At 30.4% G+C, this 22,499-nt stretch overlaps 3 protein-coding genes across 3 annotated transcripts; all 3 read right to left on the bottom strand.

Annotated features, from left to right (window-relative positions):
• Nucleotides 1-2,844: 2,844 nt before the first annotated feature.
• On the bottom strand, nt 2,845-3,984 carry LOTGIDRAFT_163029 (hypothetical protein; the record flags this gene model as incomplete). Its single annotated transcript, XM_009059082.1, has 1 exon — nt 2,845-3,984. One exon carries the CDS (start codon nt 3,982-3,984, stop codon nt 2,845-2,847), a length of 1,140 nt encoding a protein of 379 aa, XP_009057330.1.
• Nucleotides 3,985-5,945: 1,961 nt separating this feature from the next.
• Nucleotides 5,946-8,192, bottom strand: LOTGIDRAFT_121681 (hypothetical protein; the record flags this gene model as incomplete). The annotated part of the gene is made up of 3 exons (XM_009059081.1): nt 5,946-6,062; nt 6,709-6,798; nt 8,133-8,192. Coding segments are annotated over 3 exons (267 nt in total), but the record flags the coding sequence as incomplete, so codon positions are not given.
• On the bottom strand, nt 8,112-21,229 carry LOTGIDRAFT_217179 (hypothetical protein; the record flags this gene model as incomplete). Its single annotated transcript, XM_009059080.1, has 8 exons — nt 21,164-21,229; nt 18,103-18,184; nt 17,552-17,661; nt 15,295-15,384; nt 12,507-12,602; nt 10,317-10,412; nt 8,669-8,764; nt 8,112-8,228 (listed from the first exon to the last, which is right to left on the bottom strand). The coding sequence occupies exons 2-8, from the start codon at nt 18,173-18,175 to the stop codon at nt 8,112-8,114; spliced, it is 678 nt and encodes a 225-aa protein (XP_009057328.1). The 5' UTR covers nt 18,176-18,184; nt 21,164-21,229.
• Between the last annotated feature and the right edge of the window lie 1,270 nt (nt 21,230-22,499).

Raw genomic sequence — 22,499 nt, 5'->3', positions numbered from 1 at the left:
CATTATGTACATCTGACTTGATTCACTTGAAAATTATGTACACAATCATCTCACAACAAACATTTTCACCTTCCATTTTAGAGAGCATTCTTTTAAACAGGGGAGACAACTATAACTAACTAATTAATTAACTTTTGAAAGATCATTCTGCATACAAGACATATTCATCTAGATTTTACCCCTTGATTGACCAATGTTTTCAAGGTTTATTCAAAAAAAACTTTTACTTAATGCTTTCAAAATCAAAAGCTCTCCATTGCTCCTTGAATATGCCTCTTTCTATAGGTTTCCCTTTTCTTATTAATTATTTTCATTCCCTTCTCTGAATATGGAAAAGATATAGCTATAATACATATAAAGCAATTCAAACCTTTAAAGTGTAATGTCAAAGTTCAAACAAAGCACAAATGTTAATTTTTTTAAAAAATAAGGAGACATATTCAAAATTATCTTTTGCTTAGAAATGCTTTAAAATGGCTGTGCAGACTATTGTTAAAACAAGCACTTTAAGATCATTCATTTTCCCATTGCACACAAATCTATAGAATTATGTGGAAAATTTGTGAGAGCAATCCTAGTTGGATGACATAAACAGCATTCGGTTACAACTCTATCAAAAAGTGAACTAATTTGAAATTTTGTTATCATTAGCTTCATTTACTTTTCTCAAAGAATTTGATATACTTTCAAAACACAGCATGTAAAATCAACCCAAACAGCCACTTTTTGTACAATTTGAAGATATGAAAAAAAAGTTTATTTTTAAAAGATTGATCTTACTTAATGTATATAACTAATTAAAATATAAAGTAATATAAAAGGGCAAAAATTTTGTGATATCAAAAAAGTGATATCAAGTGGGTAATATCAACCAAAAGAGTTTCTCAAAGCGCGCATTGTATTCGCAATTATATAGTATATAACTAATGAAATAAGTAGCCAAATAGAAAAGTTTTTAAATACATCAAAGATTCAATTCATTTGTTAATTGAATATTAATTAAGCAATAAATTAAAAAGTAAATAAAATATAAAATTTCTTAATTAATTATGAGATTCACTTAAAAGGAGACAAAAAACTACCTCAGATTTCAAATTGTGAATGGCTTCATATGTTAGAAGTTGCCTTATAATACAAATAAAGTCAACTGTTTTGTGTTATTTCGATGCATGATAACAAATAAATAAGTTATAAGTAGATAGCACTAAATGATTTTAAAGTTATAAATCATAAATATAACAGAAAGATCATCCCTTCATTTGATTCTATGCCTTTGGTTATTTGGCTATTTATTTTGGTTTTGAGCCAAGCTTTCAAATAATTTCTTGTAAATTCCCTTTACAATTTTTTCACAACTTTGAGAATCATTTTAAAAAATTCAAATTCTAACATTCAAATCTCAAAAATTATTTTTTTTAATTTTCTAATTTTTTTCAAATTAAAAGAATTAACGCAATTGAAGGGATGTTTTAAAATGCAGAATTAAATTAATCTTTACACTATGTGATTAAATAAAAAGAGAGCATTTAGGTGATGTCAAAGGCTGTGTATACCATAATGCTGAAAGTCTTAAATAATTAAAAGACAAAAATTGATTAAATTAAAAAAGAAAATATTGGATAAATTTTTACAGAACTCCTCTATTACGAATATGGACAAAGTTTTCTCGATAAGTAGACGCTGGCACTAATCCTGATTATCTCAAAGACCAGAAAATCACTAAATTTACATCGCAATTACATCAGAACCTGCAATATATAAAGAATGACAAAAATTAAAGGCGATATCCTACACAAAAATCATGAACTCACAGAATATGTCACAAATTTGTAACAAGGTAAGACATTCAAAACACATCTCTTAAATGACCCATTTGACATGAATATTATGATTGCTTTCTTGTTTTTTATCTTTTTTAATTTATTTCCAGTATAAAGTACTCATTGTTATAATGATTCCAAATTGTGGGATAGCAAAATCCAAAGTAGAGCAATATGACAGCCACTTATGATTTTGTTATACCACAATTGATCACTGCTTTAAAAAAGGTAGAAAGTGATCCTACAGTACATGCTTTGATTGGTTAAATATAACAGGACTGTGGTACAAAACTTGTCAGATTATAATGAAGTCGAAAATATCAGAATTTTTTTATATTAGATTGAAATTACATATAGCCTATAACTTGAAGTCATAAAGCAGGTAGAAAAAACTATGGACTTCAAATGGACAAAAATAGCAGTGACTGTTTTTAAGATTTTTTTTAAAAGACATAATGAAACATATTATTTTTTGGCCTTAAAGGGTCAGGTGCTCCATTCATACTTTGGTGTCAGAAACAGGAATTTTTTAGCTACGCCAATCAGCAATAGTGTTCACAGCTCACCGTCGAAATTTGAGCCTTCAAATCAATGTGTATCCAGAATTAACTGCGTTGAATGTTAAAATGAATACTCGTCAATTTAAGATATATATAGAAGTAGTGAGCAAAATTCCTAGTTTGAAGTATTTTTAAAGCAATTTTCTTACATTTCTAGAACTTCTGATTCAAATCAACCCCCATAAATGGCACACATGTCCCTTTAATGTTATGAAAGACAACTTCTTTATTAACTCTTGTTATAGACAACAGAAATTTCTAGAAAATTCCTCTGTTGATAGACTTCATTCAATCTTTTGCCTTTAAAAGTCCAAAGTTTTTATTTCAACTTTATTGAACATGAATTATGGTGGTACATTTTATTAACAAGTGACTGGGACTAGATTTGTCAATCTGTTTTATCTGTTTAAGGGAGTCCACATACATACTAATTAGTTATTTTTAGCCTAATCTAAATGTCTTACCTAATCTAAAGAATCTAATGAATAATCAGATTCCTCTCTTTCATATATAGTTTTAATTGGAGGTTTGGAGTTGACCTTTGATCGACCCCTCCAGCGAATAGACCGTTTAGGAAGAGAAACCTGACCTCCTGCAGGCTTATGACTTATATTATCCAGAGACCCAATTTTGGAATGGCCTTTCCAGGTTTTTGGAAAATGAGGAACTTTTTTGCGATGCTTATCTGGCTCATGCTGTATATTGTCCAATGATCCAACTTTTGATTTAACTGTCCACTTCTGTTTCCGAATTTGAGGCAGTTGGAAATTTCCGCCACCAGGTTGATGATGGATGAACTCCAGAGATCTGACTTTAGATTCTGTGGGTTCCTTCCAATCTTTCCTATAATTAGGCAGAATGACGTTTCCTCCCTGAGATATATGATGCATATTGTCTAATGAACGAACATGTGATTCAGTCTCTTCATATCGTGGATTTCGCGGAGGTTTTACGTTCTCTTTGCCTGGTATATAATGTATCTTATTTCTACATTCTGTATGAGCCTGAGCTTCGAATCGTGGAGAAATATCAGGCAAATACAAACCATAATTTTCATAAGAAGGATAACTACGACTTCGAAACTTTCCAAAACTAACATTTTCTAAAGATCCAACTTTTGATTTGGCATTTTCATTCCATTTACGACTTTCACTGAATATTCTTTTTGTGCCACCTCCAGGTTTGTGGTAATACTGGTCCATTGAGCCACATTTAGACTTTTTAGTCCACCCTAAATCCACAGAAGGCAATTTCAGTGCATCAGTCCGACCCAAAAATTCACCATTAATGGCATATACCCATCTGGGTTTTATCGTTCGAAATTTCACCCCAGAGTTTGCCAGAGATGCTTGAACATTGGTGACTCTTCCAACATTTCTATTGCGATGAGTCATTGGATATTTTTCTACCACCACAAACTGTCCATCATTCCGTTGTTTTACATCCAAATAAGGATTTTCATCTGTGATTTCATTATTACTGAGATATTCTACTCTTCTTATAGGAGCAAATCTCATTCCCCCTGTAGGATCCTTGCCTATGTTTGGTTTATATCTTTTATATTCTGGTCCAATTTTCACAGTAGAAGAACCTGTGACCTCCATTTTGATTTTATCCAGTTATCCAGTCCTATGTCTTGTTACACCTTTTTTAAATCCATTTTTGGAAACTATTACACTGAAAAAACTCCTTTATAATTTTGCTTCGCTTCATTCATATAGCTAAGTAATCTTTATAAAACAAATCCTTATTAAACAGTGCACACTTCAAAAAGGTCGCAGAAATCTTGTTAAACCTTCAACCCTAGATCTCTAGTCCAATTGTATTGTAACTAAGTGACATTAGTTGATCAAAAAAGGGGCAAAGTTTTCTTTAGTATCAAAGGCTTTTCATTGTATTGTATCTATTCAAATAAATAGCGATAACATATATTCACTATGTAGCAATTAAAGAGGTATTATGTATTGGATTAAAAGGTATTTGTCTAGTGGCGACACCTAGGCTTTCGATATCACATTAGTCACATAGTAACTATTGAAAAATTGTACCTTTAACCTTATTTATCTGGTTAATTGAGCGTCTTAGAAAGAAATGATAATACATTTTGTTATGTTACACATGTTATCAAATTTTATTAGGATTGTTAAAGATGGGTTCCCTTATTTATTTATGAAAATGAAAATGCTAATACTTATATGAATAGAAAGTAGAGGTGTTCTAATGACTTGGAAAATACTAGTTTGTCTCTCATGTCCAATTAGCAAAATTAGAAGAGAATAACCAGCACAATTCCAAAGAATGACTGATCAAGAAAGGTCAAAAAGTCCTTTTTTGTTTATCCAGACTATCATACATGGACATTTATGATTGGTTAAAAATCTTAATCATATCTATAAGAACATAATGATATGATCAAAAATACATGATAATTCATTAGAAACACCAATTAATCAAAAAGTTTACTTAATTTGACACTAAAAAATAGGGAAACCCATCTTTAAAAGAATTAATACTTCTTAGAATAAACAATTTTTTTATTAATTAAATTTTAGGCAATAATCTATATAGAATGGCTTATTTATTGGAAATCTAAAGGGATATGATTGTGTAAGTATTTGCTTTACCAGCTGATAATCATCAGTTAGCTTACTCTATAGTACTGTGTTCAAATTATGTCACAATACAACAAAAATGGTTTTTTAACTTCTAAATCTTAACAAAATATTTGTTACTATTGTACTCAGGATTTGAAGATTTTACAGATCTCAAATGGATGTATTAATTCACAGAATAGAAGCAATACAAGTCAAGTTTTTATAAACTTTGTCAAATACCTTACCATGACATCATGGGAACTCTTTTGTATCATGGCAGCTTGTAAATGAAGTGATTTGGTTGGATTGTAAGTAATAAACCAATCAAAACCCTCATCAGAAAGACAGACTGTAAACAATGGCTGTATATGTAATAGAGGGCTCCGATTGGCTGTATATCCAAGCATACTATCCAATCAAAATCTCCAATGATACAAAAAATCTATTACGAAGTTCGTAATATCTTGATCAAAATCCGTGATTTATTTTGTCTCAAGAACATACCTCATTATTGATCCCCACCTTCTGGTTGGTGATCAGCATTATCTAATGATCCACATTTTGATGTAGCATTGGATGCAAAATCTACTTTTTCATCATGAATCTGTAAAAGAATGAAAAATGTATGTAAAATCATAGTTTTTTCAGATCCATTTCTGACTGCTAGAAAATGTCAGCACCACCAAACTAAAATGAAAATACATGAATGTTAAACAGAAAAAATATCAAAAACTTAAAGCTACTTTTAAGTTTTTAATTTATTTTGATCATTACAGTCTACATATATTGATCCTTTGACTTCCTCTGATCAAGATTGTTTTGGACTTGCTGGAACAACAGACATCTGACAGGAAACCAATTGATGCCATTGAAAGCTAAACATATCTCCAATACACATAAAAAGGCTAGAAAACCCCTTGAATATCCAGTACAGGACGCAAAATTGTTAGTTTCATCAAAATCAACAAGAGCTATGGGATGGATACCAGTACCTTTTTATCCCCTCCACCAGGTTTGTGAGAAGCGTTATCAAGCGAACCACATTTTGATTCTGCTTTTTCTTTAAATTCTAATTTTTCTGAATGAATCTGAAGCAAACAATAGAAAAAGCTCTGAAAAGCTCAACTTAAAATAAAAACCATGCAATAAGCGTTCTAAATTAAGCAAAACCATTTTCTCAATCTCACATAATTTACATTACAATTAATTTCTCAAATTTTCAGTTTTATTTCAGTAAGATTACATAATGGGTGATTTTCTTTTTGGTTTTCTAGTTCCTAATCTGAAATAAAACATTGGGCAAAAAAGCAGCAAAATATGTAGACCTTATGTAAACTTTTTTGAGTTTCAATCACATCTGTGAGTCAAAGAAAATAAGATTTAGGTGAATGTGCTGGATAGCAACGTAACACAAGATAATCCCTTCTCCCATTGTACATAAATCCAAAGGTTTTACATTTTACAATTACATTTATTGCATGTTCGAGCTAATAAGAACAGGCAATACCATGAAGTGTGCACTGAGGGAAATCTTGCCAAGACATTGCTATTGCTCTTTTTTGATTTTCACATGTCAGAAAAAAAATGGCGTCTAGGTTTAGGCATTTAGACACTTTTTCCAAGTTAACCCCTGACTTTCGAGTTTTACGCCTAGGTCATACCTTGCTGCAATTTTACCACAGTTACGTTATTATGGATAATACAAGAATAAAACATAAAGAAATGTTGTATTACTTGTACGTTACCCCCTCCAGGTGAATGTTTGGCGTTATCTAATGATCCTATTCTAGATTCAGCTCTCCATTCAACTTTCTCACTTAATATCTGGTTTAAGAAACAAAATACAAAAAGATAAGCTAAAAAGCATGATGAACAGCAGATAAGCAACAAACTGAATAAATTAACTAAGACGAGGCAATCTAATTAATATACAACTTTAGATATTCTGTTTTATTCTTTTCTGTGGGTTACTTAGGTCAATACAGATCCGATGACATTATATCTAAGAAGAGTTCACTAATTCAACCAATTAAAATCTCTGAACACCAATTTTCTGTGGGTTACTTACTTGATTTAAGAATATGGGACTAGAAAAATTAGCTTAACTCTTTGAATCCTAGCGACCTGTTTACTGACTACACACTAACGCAATATTTACCCGAGCAGCCGGCATACAACATTAACATCATACGTTTTTACTTTGATTACTTGGAGTTCAGGGTATATGACGTTATATTTCATTTAAACTCAGGGTTCAAAGGGTTAACCCACAGGAAAAAAACAAAACAAACAGAATATCTAAATCTGTTAGTTTTTTAATGATTGAAGATGTACTCCCTTCTTTACACATGATTGTAGGAAAAATCTTTTATCAGGGGATATGAGTGATGAATGAATAAAAGAATGAATGAATGAAAAGGTTAAGCTAAGGTTAAATTATTACATGTATTAATACATGTCAGGTCACCAGTCCTTCAAAGGTTAAATGTCAAAACTTAGACAATTAAGGGCTGAAGATACAATAACCGTGTTTCCACTAAGAATCGTTAAGAAAAGTCAGCTTAGAGCCAGCTTTATTGTCAAACGTGTTGCGTTTACACAGAGTTTAACTGGTTACTGAACGATTTTAGCCTCGATCACAAAGTCGCACATTATTTACAACTCATGATGTACAAGACTGTAAAAATGCAATAGACTGGAAAGCCCAGTATGCCCCCGAAAGAGAGGTTTACATTTCCCAAACCATAATGGTTCGGCAATTTGCCCTGTGGAAACACAAGAAAGCTAGCTTAAAACTAGCTTAAAGCCCACTTTTGCCCTCAGTGGAAACTCAGTTAATATGCCTGTATGTAAGTATTTGTAAGACAATTTTTGACATCATTCTACACCAATTAATAGTAAAAAATATATTAATTAGCTAAATAAAACATCCACCGTTTTTTTTCATGTTATTAGTATTCTAGAAAATTGTTTAATTAACTATTAAAACGTAAATCAACAAAACTACAGTAAATATAAAGAGTTATAAGAGGAAGGGTAACCTGGAAAAAAAATCTGAAAAAGAATGAAAGCTAGCCTACAAAAGACCTGAACTATGTTTTTAAAATATTTCACACCTAGTTTTCTACCTCTACATATTATTTTTCTACTTTTTGTACCTTTTTATCCCCACCACCAGCTTTGTGGGTAGCATTATCCATAGACCCACATTTAGACTGAGCTTTATCTTTAAAATCTAATTTTTGGGTCTCAATCTAAAATTAACAAATACACAGTAAACACAAACACAACATGCAATTTCCATGCATTTTCAATACTATTGCTGAGACAGGAACATTTACATAATATTTTATTCAGTTTTCATTTTTCATTTAATATTAGAATATATGAGAAATAAGAAAAAATATCACTGCTTTTCAAATTATACTTTTACAATAGGAATTTTGCAATAAATTGAAATCAACTATCAGCTGATTGTTGGCAATACTCAAAAATATAACAAAATATAACAAAATATAACAAAATACTAGAAAAACTAAATTTATTCAAAAATCGAGAGCATCAAATTTTCAACTAAAATCTAAAAAAATTCATAAGGGATTTTTTCGATGTAATATGAACTTTTTGAAAAAAATATTGAAATATTTGAAATAAACCAATAAAATACACTAAACTATTTCTACTACTGGGCTACCTTTTTATCCCCACCGCCAGCTTTGTGGGTAACATTATCCATAGACCCACATTTTGACTGGGCTTTTCCCTTGAATTCTAATTTTTGGGTTTCAATCTAAGAAAAAATACGAGGTCATCAAAATGTAATAATTAATAAAAAAAAAAATGTCTTTTTTTCATTTAGCAATTTTTTTTATTAAGAAAAAAATTCTACTATAATTCTAGCTTAATTTTGTACCTTTTTATCCCCACCTGCGGCTTTGTGGGTAGCATTATCCATAGACCCACATTTAGACTGGGCTTTGTTTTTAAAATCTAATTTTTGGGTTTCAATCTATGAAAATAAACAAGGTCATCAAAATTTAGTAATTAATAAAAAAAAAAATTCTTTTTCAAAAACTTATTTTTAGGTTTCAATCTATGAAAATAAACAAGGTCATAAAAATTTAGTAATTAATAAAAAAAAAAATTCTTTTTCAAAAACTTATTTTTAGGTTTCAATCTAAGAAAATAAACAAGGTCATCAAAATTTAGTAATTAATAAAAAAAAAAATTCTTTTTCAAAAACTTATTTTTAGGTTTCAATCTAAGAAAATAAACAAGGTCATCAAAATTTAGTAATTAATAAAAAAAATTTTCAAAACTTAAATGAATTTCAAATGTCTACTGTTCATTTTGCTACTTTTGAGCATTTTTATTTAGAAAAATTCTATGTTAATTCTTGCTTAACTAACTTGTACCTTTTTATCGCCACCTGCGGCTTTGTGGGTAGCATTATCCATAGACCCGCATTTAGACTGGGCTTTATCTTTAAAATCTAATTTTTGGGTTTCAATCTATGAAAATAAACAAGGTCATCAAAATTTAGTAATTAGTAAAAAAAAAAATTCTTTTTCAAAAACTTATTTTTAGGTTTCAATCTAAGAAAATAAACAAGGTCATAAAAATTTAGTAATTAATAAAAAAAATTTTTTCAAAACCTATTTTTAGGTTTCAATCTAAGAAAATAAACAAGGTCATAAAAATTTAGTAATTAATAAAAAAAAAAATTCTTTTTCAAAAACTTATTTTTAGGTTTCAATCTAAGAAAATAAACAAGGTCATCAAAATTTAGTAATTAATAAAAAAAAAAATTCTTTTTCAAAAACTTATTTTTAGGTTTCAATCTAAGAAAATAAACAAGGTCATCAAAATTTAGTAATTAATGAAAAAAATTTTTCAAAACTTAAATGAATTTCAAATGTCTACTGTTCATTTTGCTACTTTTGAGCATTTTTATTTAGAAAAAATTCTATGTTAATTCTTGCTTAACTAACTTGTACCTTTTTATCGCCACCTGCGGCTTTGTGGGTAGCATTATCCATAGACCCGCATTTAGACTGGGCTTTATCTTTAAAATCTAATTTTTGGGTTTCAATCTATGAAAATAAACAAGGTCATCAAAATTTTGTAATCAGTAAAAAAAAAATTCTTTTTCAAATACTTATTTTTGGGTTTCAATCTATGAAAATAAACAAGGTCATCAAAATTTAGTAATTAATAAAAAAAATTTCTTTTTCAAAATTTAAATGAATTTTAAATGTCTACTGTTCATTTAACTACTTTTAAAATCTGAGCATTTTCATTTGGAAAAAAAATTCTACTCTAATTCTAGCTTAATTTTGTACCTTTTTATCCCCACCTGCGGCTTTGTGGGTAGCATTATCCATAGACCCACATTTAGACTGGGCTTTATCTTTAAAATCTAATTTTTTGGTTTCAATCTAAAATTAAACATGCTAAATTAAAAATAAAAACAAAACATGCTTCATTGTGTGAACAAAAAATAAAATGCAATAAAAATCATGCAATACAATTAAAAATGTTAGTGTAGAAAAAAGCAATTAAGCTTTTGCAGTGTATATATACTATTATAGAAATAATAACATGCAGCAGTTTTGATATCTTTGTACATCTGAGTATTCCTTACAAACAGTCACAGTTAATGATAGTTTAGTTTATTTCTATTTAGCATAGACTTGTCTTTAGTTTACAAACTTTACTGTATAAAAAGTATCTTTGAAGTCAGTTAAGAGATCCAACTCTTTACAAATAAAAACCAATATTGGTAGGATCAGTCCACAGAAAGTACTGTTTTATTGTTTTTCATTCTCAATGACATAAACATAGATTGATTTCATCTTGACTATGTTGAATTTCAAACTATGACTTAGAGATCAAGATCAGTTGAAAACTGGCAACTCAAGCTAATGTTGTGCTGATTATAATATAGTTTAAGTACTTTAAGGTCAAATTAACAATTGTACATTGAGTTATTGTCAAGTGCCAATTTAAGGCTGTTCCTTCTTATATTCTGAAACATTTCAGATATGCAATGCTGTCCAAATATACATGATCTACCATTAGGTAACTATGGCTTTTGGTGGATTTCCCAGATGTGCATAGACATTTGTTTTGTATAACATAATATTTAAAGGGACAGTTGGACCATTCTTTTTGACCAATCATCCTTTAATCTGAGAAAGGGTAATTTTTTAGTTAAGCCAATCATTAATAGTGTTCACAGCTCACCATCGAAATTTGAGCCTTGAAATCCATGTGTGTTCGGAATTATCCGCAATTGAATGTTAAAATGACGACTCGTCAATTTAAGATACTCTGATATATATAGAAATTGTAGTCCCTTTAAATGGATTTATAGTACTTCAATGTGGTAACTAATATTTTCTAGAAGTAGAAAATTACCTTTTTGTTCCCACCACCAGCCTTATGTTCGGCATTATCTAACGACCCACATTTACTCGATGCTTTTTCTTTGAAACTTACTTTTTCAGAATAGATCTGACAAAAATCACAAAATTGAAAAAAAAAATGAGAAAAAAAAAATTTTGAAGAAAAAAAAAAAAAAAGTATATGATATTTATGATGATGTGATACCTTTTTTTTTCAAATGTCAAAACGTTTTGTGTAATGCCAAGCATTCTACTATATTTTTCAGTTAATCATATGGTTTTCAGCTTTCAGAAATCTAGTATAAAATTGATTTTGAAATACACCTTACTTTCTGTAGAAAACACAATTGTGTCTTGCTAAAATGAGAAGAAATGCTTAGCCTTTCAGATAAGTCTACTTCCTTAAAAGGAGCTCAGATAACATAGACTTTGTAGGAACTAAAGCAATTTTTATCAATTTTTGGGAAGCTGAAAACCATCCTGGCCGTAGAAAAACAGAATATGGCTTGAGATTACCGTAAACTTTGAGAACAAGTATAATTTTGTGTAAACTATTGGCTCTACCAGCTTAATGGCATTTTCATCCAGAATTTTTATATTAGTAATTTAAGCATTAGATTAGCCTATGTATTGTGCTACTTAGCACTAACACAGTCAAATTATCAGCCCAAAATATTCATGCCATCCAAAATAAGTAACCACCACCACCATGAAATGACATAAAAAGTGAGAATGTGCTAAAACATGTGATAGACCTGATTATTGCCATTGATCTGAAGAATTTTTTTTATTATGAAAGGCCTAAAGACTTTTATCAGCTGAACAATTTTTGTTCAGAGCAAGTGCCTCAGAAATTAAGTATTCAGCTTTAAATGCTGAATTCTTAAGCTTGTTGGCCAAAATAAGGCAAGCAACACTATATAGTGGGCAACGAATAATCAACCAATGAAGCATACATTGCCTCAAGAAAAAAAAAAGGGCACAAGTATGAAAGATGCAGATATTGGAATAGAAAAACAGCAGTAGGCTATGTCTTGGAATTTGGATTTTGAATCTATACCAAAGTCAGGTCTATCACATTGTAAAAGTATGAGGTGCCCAATGAGGAAATGAGAATGATGTTACCTTTTTATCCCCACCGCCAGCTTTGTGGGTAGCATTATCCATAGACCCACATTTAGACTGAGCTTTATCTTTAAAATCTAATTTTTTGGTTTCAATCTAAATGAATGCAAATAAAAAGAAGCAAGTAAGAAATAAAGCCACACCAGCATGCAAGCGTGAAAAAGCAACCTTTTATTTTCCTGAACTTTAACATCATATTCATTATTGTATGTGGTTTAAAGGGACAGAGGCGCCATTTTTTTTTACCAATCATACTTTAGTCTCAGAAACGAGAATTTTAAGCTAAGTTTATCAGTAATAGTGATCACAGCTCATCGTCGAAATTTGAGCCTTCAAATCAATGTGTGACCAGAATTATCGGTGTTAAATGTTAAAATGATGACTCGTCAATTTACGATACTCTGTGATATATAGAAAAAACATATATAGAAATAGTGAGTAAAATTTTTAGTTTGAAGTATTTTTACAGGAATTATACGATTTTCTGGAGACTATTTTCATATATTCAAGAGTAAAATCAACCCCCCAAAATGCCGCCTCTGCCCCTTTAATGAGACCCATATAATGTGCACCTTGTGTCTACATGCAATAGCAAAAGAGTTACATCTTCAGCATCAAACTTTTGACAGGATGTGATCATCAAAGAAAGAGTAACATCTTCAACATTATAAGGAGATCAATTGCTGATAGTGGTATGGCATGCAAGCATTAACACAAAGACGTCAATTTGAAGAAACTATGTATCCTATTAAGACCATAAGAAAATGCTGCTGATGGTGTATATGCAGTCACAGTAATTAAGAGTGAGTGCAAAAGTAATGCGAACCAAAGTGACTATGCACAAAAAACCTAAGTAATTTTGAATTGGACTTATTTTGACAATTACATACATTATAAATTATATCATACAGAGGTTTTGACAACACTGTTCATCGGATAAAACAATGATGAAACTTTACAAGTATGCCACCACAGATTTTTGGAGGCCTTATCAATCGCTGATGGAATCATAGTGAAATACTACACCACATACAAATTTGTCATAGGTTTTAAAACAACAAGTTTATTTAACATTAATCAGTTGCTATTGAACTTTCTATATAACACACTTTAAACAACATCCATGCTTTATTTGAGTAAAATCCAGACCAGGTTACAACAAACTTCTGATTTTTGTCATATATAATTAACAGAAAATTTTGGATACTTTGAAAATCTCTATTTTCTATTCTCTATATCTTGATGATGATGATGTTGGTTATTTTTTTCTATATATTTTACTGATTTATGTGATAACAGACTTTCATTTCTTGATGTAGTTTGTATCAACCATTGCTTTCTTAAGTCTCACTCAGTAAGGGATGGTCCCTTTTCTATTTAAGTATATGCTGTGCTCCCACTGCCAATTTCTTAACCACTAAAATTTGACTCCATATGATCTATCTCACTTATAATAGAACATTTGCTGTCAGTCAAAATGTCACATGATTCTGAAATTCTTAACAATTAAGTGAGAAAATTCAGTCACTATGCTGATTGGATGAAAAAGTTGCTTGGGTTTTCAGTCAAATTGATTCTTAGAACAGTCTTTATAGACAGGTTATGAAGGATTTTAATGAAAATAAATGTGTTGTCAGAACTAAAATTATAGTAAAGTTTGGAGATATAATCCATTGCAGGAAGATTTTCGAGAAGATCTACAATAACATGCATTTTAGAAGTGTCTACAACGAGAAAACTCGATTCCCTTATTCATGCAGTACAATGTATCTGGTATATCCATAAAACGGCATTCTTTAAATGTTTGACATATGAGTTAACACAAGATATAAAACATTCCAAACATTTAAGGACATCTTATGGTTTTTACCTTCACATCCCCTCCACCTGGTGCATGTGATGCATTTTCTAACGACCCAATTTTAGACTCGGTTTTCCATTCACATTTATATGTTTCTATCTTAAAATGAAAATGAATGAACCCTTTTGAATGATATGATGTTTCTTGATCATGGTTTAAGTCAAGTTTTTGTCCTTTGAGAATGTCAACTTCTTTGGTGAACTGCTGTAATTAAACTATTTTGAATTCCACACAAGCTTTCATTTGAAACCAATAATAGCAAACTTGAAGCTTTTAGCACAAAGCGAGATCTAGTTAGATTTTGTTCCATCAAGCACAAAGCATAAAACATAAGACACAAGTCTAAATCCAGTCCAACCAAAATTTGGGTTGATATCAAATCCCAATCACCCAACCTCAGTAACAGAAAGTTTAAAAAGTTAAGATTTTGAAATTAGTATCTATATTATGGCCATGTATTCCATTCTAATTAAAAGTAGACCAAAACTCTGCTTCCACTTTTATAGCTTTTATTTTCAATATAGCCACTTTACTTAGGGTCTAACAATAGCCCTCTTGAACATTCATCAATTTAACCTTTTGACCTAACACCCCATCACAAAATGCTAGCGCTGGAGAGGGTAAAAATTTGATTTGTAAAGCAAATGTCATCGAGTTAGGTCAAAAGGTTAAATTGATGAACATTCAAGAGGGCTGTCGTTAGACCCTAACTGAAGTGGCTATATTAATGATAAAAGCCAATAAAAAAATGTTGTCTGAATAATATCCAGATTTCCTAAGTCTCAAACTATTTCAAAGAATTCCATAATTTTCCACAAAAATTCATGATCCATAACCTTCTGGGTGACAAGGTTGGCTGGTAGGGATTTAATACCAAACCCAGAGAGTTCAAAAACCTAAATCTTGAAACCAGTTCGACAAACCTACCTTCCTTTCACCTCCTCCTGCTTTATGAGTAGCATTGTCCAAAGATCCTATCTTAGATTCTGTCTTCCAATCCAATTTCTTGCTTTCAATCTAAATGTAACACTTTTAAATTAGATTTCGAACAACATAGTTGTATACTATTAAATGATTTTTTTGGCATTAATTTTTGTAGATTTTTTCCTAAGAATTCATTGATTCCTGTGTCTTATAAATATGTTATCTTTGTATGTTGATAATATGAATTATTTGATTGGCAAATTGATGATATTCATGAAAATGAAGCCAACTTGAATAATACTAATTTCTCATACAGTAATTGTCTATTAATCCCTATTTAATTTTATATTTCTGTTTCCCAAAATATTTTACTTATCATAGAAGTTTATTTCCTATTTTCAGATCAGAAAGATATTTGCCCATATAAGCTCTATCAAGTCCAATGGAAAGTGATTGTCTCCTACAGGTGAACTTTAGATTCTAATGTGCTGCTGAGCAATCACACTTCAGAATTCTAATTGGAGCAAAGCAATCACACTTCAGAATTCTAATGTGCTGCTAAGCAATCACACTTCAGAATTCTAATTGCAGCAAAGCAATCACACTTTAGATTCTAATGTGCTGCTAAGCAATCACACTTCACAATTCTAATGTGCTGCTAAGCAATCAAATTTCAGAATTCCAATGGCAGCAAAGCAATCGCACTTCAGAATTCTAATTGCAGCAAAACAATCACACTTCAGAATTCTAATTGCAGAAAAACAATCACACTTCAGAATTCTAATGTGCTGCTAAGCAATCACACTTCAGAATTCTAATTGCAGCAAAGCAATCACACTTCAGAATTCTAATGTGCTGCTAAGCAATCACACTTCAGAATTCTAATTGCAGCAAAGCAATCACACTTTTGAATTCTAATTGCAGCAAAGCAATCACACTTCAGAATTCTAATTGCAGCAAAGCAATCACACTTCAGAATTCTAATTGCAGCACATTATGACATGTGACTTATTTGCAGATTTGTTTCCAGCATTGTCCTTGCATAATGAGGCTATATTTCCATATATCATGACCTTTTTATTTTGTCCAAGGTTTTTTCAGACTGGATGTAAAAATCACAATCAAAGGAAGGATAACTGTTAAACAGATAATTGACAGCATTCATAAATTTAGGTAAAAAAAACAAAAGTTGGAAATACTTAAGGGAAATAGATTCAAAACACGTTATAAGTACACTACTACTACTAATGTTTCTAATAACTACAAGTAAATTCCTCTAACAATATAACCCTTAATTAGCTGATAGTCCAACATTGATAAAAGCAGCCATTTTTTTCACCAATTAAGGATTATTGGTAGATGTATTAGTAAAATCAAAAGTGACAAACCAAGCAGGGAAAACAATTAAAAAAATCATGCTCAAAATAAAAACATCAAAGTGAGAAAAATCAATGAAATGAAGTCGGACAGGGAACAAAATCTGAAATTTAAACGACTTGCAGTAAAATGCGTTACCATAGTGACCTACCTTCTTATCGCCACCACCTGCCCTGTGTTTGGCATTGTCCAGGGAACCAATCCTTGACTCTACCTTCCATTCCAATTTCTTACTTTCGATCTATTAAAAATATGCACCACAATTCTTTGAAAAGCATTTTTATGCACATGCATGTGCTGTGTGACCTACTTTTTTTCTGTGTACATCAATATCACTATCCTGTAAACTTGAGTGTTGAAATAAAGTGCAAAATTATGCAGTCAAATTTTAACTCTCAGCAAAGCCTCTATGTTATTTCAAAATGCATGTTAAAGCCTGTACTACATGTGTTTTTTTCTAATTTTAGTTGTCATGATTCATGATGATGATAAAAACTAAACTATAAAAACATCTAAAATACATTTTCTTTCAATTTCTTATCCCAATTCTCAAAAGCAAAGACATATTATGACAGAATTGAAAGAAAATGCTTTGAAAAAGGAAGGCAAAATGTACATTAGATCCTTAATGACATGAAGCATATTTTCTAGTTTAAATCTTTACTATTTCATTTCGAATGTCTGCCGTTGAAATAGCAAAACTTATGAATATTAAATTCTACAACCAGATGTGAATAATTAAGCCCAACACAAGGAAATTTTCACACCCAAGATGGAAAATGTAAGCCAAAAGTGGGGTTAAGAATAAAAGCAAAAAAGCACACCAAACAAAAAATTAAAACAAAATGCACACCAAGAACCTCTAAACTGATTATAATTGTACCTTGCGTTCCCCTCCAGCTGGCTTGTGTTTGGCATTATCCATCGAGCCAATTTTGGACTTGACTTGTGTCACTTCCACTTTCTTGGTTTCAATCTTGACATTTCCACCCCCTGAAAGAAGTAGTATTCCTGTGGTTCAAGGTTCCATGACTGGATAACTACTAAATAATTTCAAGATTCTTCATTGGTCAACTTGAGAAGTCAAAATGAATAAATGATGTATGCATAACTGACACTATTGTTCAAAAAAAACCTCAATAATGGATGATGATATTGGATGCTCTGAGTGGTAATCTGCAAACATCCATCCAAATCATCAACAAGTGTACTTGGTTCTATAAGAAAGATGACTTGCAATAAGTTTATTACACCAGAGAATCACATATACAAACTTGTCGAATTCATGGAAACGATTTCATTCAAAAGACATCCATTGAGCAGCAAATTTGAACTATTTCAACCCAAGATGCCTAATCCATCTTCTTTTACATGTTGTCTGATGTTTCAAAACTTGTGAATATACCTCTACATGAAACTCAAGCAGAAACTGACCTGGTTTGTGTGTGATCTTATCCTTGGAACCAATTCTACTAGTAACATTTTTGTAATCAGTTTTCTTATCCATGATCTTGACCTGAAAATAGGAAACAAATTGGATTAAAAGAAAGTCTGCTTAAGCAGTCTCTTAGACTAAATCAATCTCTTGAAAATTATCCCATTCAATCTCTTGAACATTCAGCCCAGATATTTGGAGACTTTAGCAATCTCTTGAAAATTTATCCCACATATTTAGAGACTTTAGCAATCTCTTGAAAATTTATCCCACATATTTAGAAACTTCAGCAATTTCTTCAAAATTTATCCCACATTTTAAGAAACTTTAGCAAGTTCTTGAAAATTTATCCCACATATTTAGAAACTTAAGCAATTTCTTGAAAATTTATCCCACATATTTAGAAACTTAAGCAATCTCTTGAAAATTTATCCCACATTTTAAGAAACTTTAGCAATCTCTTGGAAATTTATCTCACATATTTAGAAACTTTAGCAATCTCTTGAAAATGAATCCCACATATTTAGAGACTTTAGCAATCTCTTGAAAATGAATCCCACATATTTAGAGACTTTAGCAATCTCTTGAAAATTTATCCCACATTTTAAGAAACTTTAGCAATTTCTTGAAAATTTATCCCACATTTTAAGAAACTTTAGCAATCTCTTGGAAATTATCCCACATATTTAGAAACTTTAGCAATCTCTTGGAAATTTATCTCACATATTTAGAAACTTTAGCAATATCTTGAAAATGAATCCCACATATTTAGAGACTTTAGCAATCTCTTGAAAATGAATCCCACATATTTAGAGACTTTAGCAATCTCTTGAAAATTTATCCCACATTTTAAGAAAGTTTAGCAATCTTTTGAAAATTTATTTCACATATTTAGAAACTTTAGCAATCTCTTGAAAATGAATCCCACATATTTAGAGACTTTAGCAATCTCTTGAAAATTTATCCCACATATTAAGAAACTTTAGCAATGTCTTGAAAATTTATCCCACATTTTAAGAAACTTTAGCAATCTTTTGAAAATTTATTTCACATATTTAGAAACTTTAGCAATCTCTTGAAAATGAATCCCACATATTTAGAGACATCAGCAATCTCTTGAAAATGAATCCCACATATTTAGAGACTTTAGCAATCTCTTGAAAATTTATCCCACATTTTAAGAGACTTTAGCAATCTCTTGGAAATTTATCCCACATATTCAGAAACTTTAGCAATCTCTTGGAAATTTATCCCACATCTTCAGAAACTTTAGCAATCTCTTGAAAATGAATCCCACATATTTAGAGACTTTAGCAATCTCTTGGAAATTTATCCCACATATTCAGAAACTTTAGCAATCTCTTGGAAATTTATCCCACATATTTAGAGACTTTAGCAATCTCTTGAAAATGAATCCCACATATTTAGAGACTTTAGCAATCTCTTGGAAATTTATCCCACATATTCAGAAACTTTAGCAATCTCTTGGAAATTTATCCCACATTTTAAGAAACTTTAGCAATGTCTTGAAAATTTATCCCACATTTTAAGAAACTTTAGCAATCTTTTGAAAATTTATTTCACATATTTAGAGACTTTAGCAATCTCTTGAAAATGAATCCTACATATTTAGAGACTTTAGCAATCTCTTGAAAATTTATCCCACATTTTAAGAAACTTTAGCAATGTCTTGAAAATTTATCCCACATTTTAAGAAACTTTAGCAATCTTTTGAAAATTTATTTCACATATTTAGAGACTTTAGCAATGTCTTGAAAATTTATCCCACATTTAAGAAACTTTAGCAATTTTTTGAAAATGTATCCAACATATTTAGAAACTTTCGCATCAATATAGTCCATCGATTTAGAAATTATCATTATTCAAACTGTAGCTGGTTCCCAAATTTGTAACTGACTTGAAAATTGGGTCCATAGAAATAAGTAATCTCTTGAAAACATACTTTTGTTAGTATAGATTTATTTATTGAATACGTTTGAGTGATCTTTCTATATATGACAAAATAAAAAAAAAATTTGAATCTCCAATAAAAGAAATGTATTGGTAATCTGATTTAGACTGAAGCTATAATTATCTAGAATTACATTCACCTTGACTGAATCTATTGAAAATTTCAAATTCCACAATATCTTTACAATGCCCTAAGAAATCAATGCAACTACTTGGAAACATTCTTCAATATTATTGTGTTATCATACTCAATAAAAATTTCTTCTATAAAATAAAATAGAATTCCAGATAGAAGACTCAGCAACTAAATGTATCGTTTGCAGTGGCTTTTCAATTACCCCCTACAAAAAGAGACAGACCTGCTTTACCTCATCCCCCCACCAATCCACACACTTTTTAATTTTCAATGTTTAGCATGGAGAGTCCCCTTTGTCATTTCTGTACCTTCAGCATACCCCTCTGCCACTTTCAAATTTCTTGTCTTATTTTATTAACCAGTAAAGAATTGCAAATACATATTGCAATACAAGGGTCACGATACAATACACATCGCGATACAAGGGTCACGATACGATACACATCGCGATACAAGGGTCACGATATGATACATATACGATATAGGGTAATGGGATTTAAATTAACATTTTATCTTCAAAGTTTCTATATTATATTAATAGGAGTTGATAAGAGTGGTTAGCGTCCACTGTCTTGTAAAAAGTTTTTAACAATTTCAGTGGAAAAAAATTTTTTATTATAAAACAACTTATAAATATCCCCACTTTTTCATGGAATAAAATGTATCGCCAAGTATCGATACATGACGTCGATTCACTGATACATCATGCCAGCACTAATAAGAAGACATAATGAAATAATTTTCTGACACAATTTTTTTCAGCCAAAAATTGTTTCATTTGGACTAAATGTGATTACTTCACTTTGTTGTCTTAAAAGCAAATCATCGAAATTGATTTAGGATTTGTCAAAACAATTTCAAATTATAAAATATTTAAAAAAAAAAATGTCAAATCCCACTCAGGAAAAGAATTTAAAAAAAAAATTACTTAAAATAAGTTTAAAAAAATTTACCTTAAGATTAATGACTAACAAGACTTCCTTAAAGTAGGTTTTACTTATGATTATAGCCAGACAGCTATCTATAGCACTGACAAAATTCTAATGAATTAAGTTAAAAGGGTTATTATTATGATATATTGTACCTATATTGATACTATACAGTTATTATTGACCTATCTAATGTATGTTTACCAATCACTTCTATAGCTACCGTACAATATCAATACCCTTATCATTGAGAACCTTTTTTCATTTCACTCAACCCCTAAACACAACCCTCTCTTATCACATAATGATTAATCAAATACTCTAGATCTACATACAAAATCTCTTTCTTCTTTCATAAAAGACCTGATCCAACTTGACATAGATTTCAACTTCTTATATTATTATGAAATTCCGCACTTAGACTAATGAGTTTTAATGAATAGTTTATTGAGACTACTTTGATCATACCTAATCACCGATATTAAGACATTAATAGAACTTGGGGACCTATATCATACCTTGCTTACTCTTTCAGAAACACCTGATGGTACTTCACTTTGGAGGAGTCCACTACTATACAACTTTTTCTCTTGATTTTGCCAAACTTAAGACGAAATTTTGATCTACGGATTTTAATTCCATATTGGCACCTTCCATCATGGGCGATAAATTAACAAAAGATCAACATTGATTGCAGAATCTCTCTTGAAAAAGATTTTTAATAGGTCAAAATGCTGCGCACTGTACCCCCACAAATATACAGTATCTGTTAGATAGTCTGATTAAGAACCTACAAAACGAATTTGCCATTTAGCCTAGATCTTTTTTGAAATGTGGATAACTTTCATTCCATGTGGCTTGTTTCCAAAGCAATTTAACTCAGCATACAAAGTACATTAGCCAGTTATGTATGACTATGGTATAAGAAAAACACCTTATTTGATATATCTAACATAAAACTTCTGAAAATTGTAAACTATTTTTTCTTTTTTCAAAGACAAATTATTTCTCACTTCTCAGTCAAAATGTGTAAAAATGTTTTAAAAATCTTCAAATTACATTATGAAAACACTTCACCTTTTGAAGCTATGTAACACTATAGCCTACAGTATAAGATATTGTAAAAGGATCTTTAATTCAGTCAAATATACATTACCTCACATTTGATCTTGAATAACAATAGGTTCAAACTGTGAGTGTATTGTATATTTGAATTAAATCAAGATCCTTTTACACTATATTATTCTGTTACGGCAAAAATAACACTAATTATAAGTGTACACTAAACATTGTGCACATCCCAAAAGGAAGATCCATACTTTACAAGTATAACACCAGGATCTACCAACTGCCTGTCATT

The sequence above is a fragment of the Lottia gigantea genome, assembly GCF_000327385.1.
Source record: "Lottia gigantea unplaced genomic scaffold LOTGIsca_37, whole genome shotgun sequence".
Classification (NCBI taxonomy): domain Eukaryota; kingdom Metazoa; phylum Mollusca; class Gastropoda; family Lottiidae; genus Lottia; species Lottia gigantea.
The sequence above is the reverse complement of the archived record's forward strand: the minus strand, read 5'-3'. Positions and strand labels throughout refer to the sequence as shown.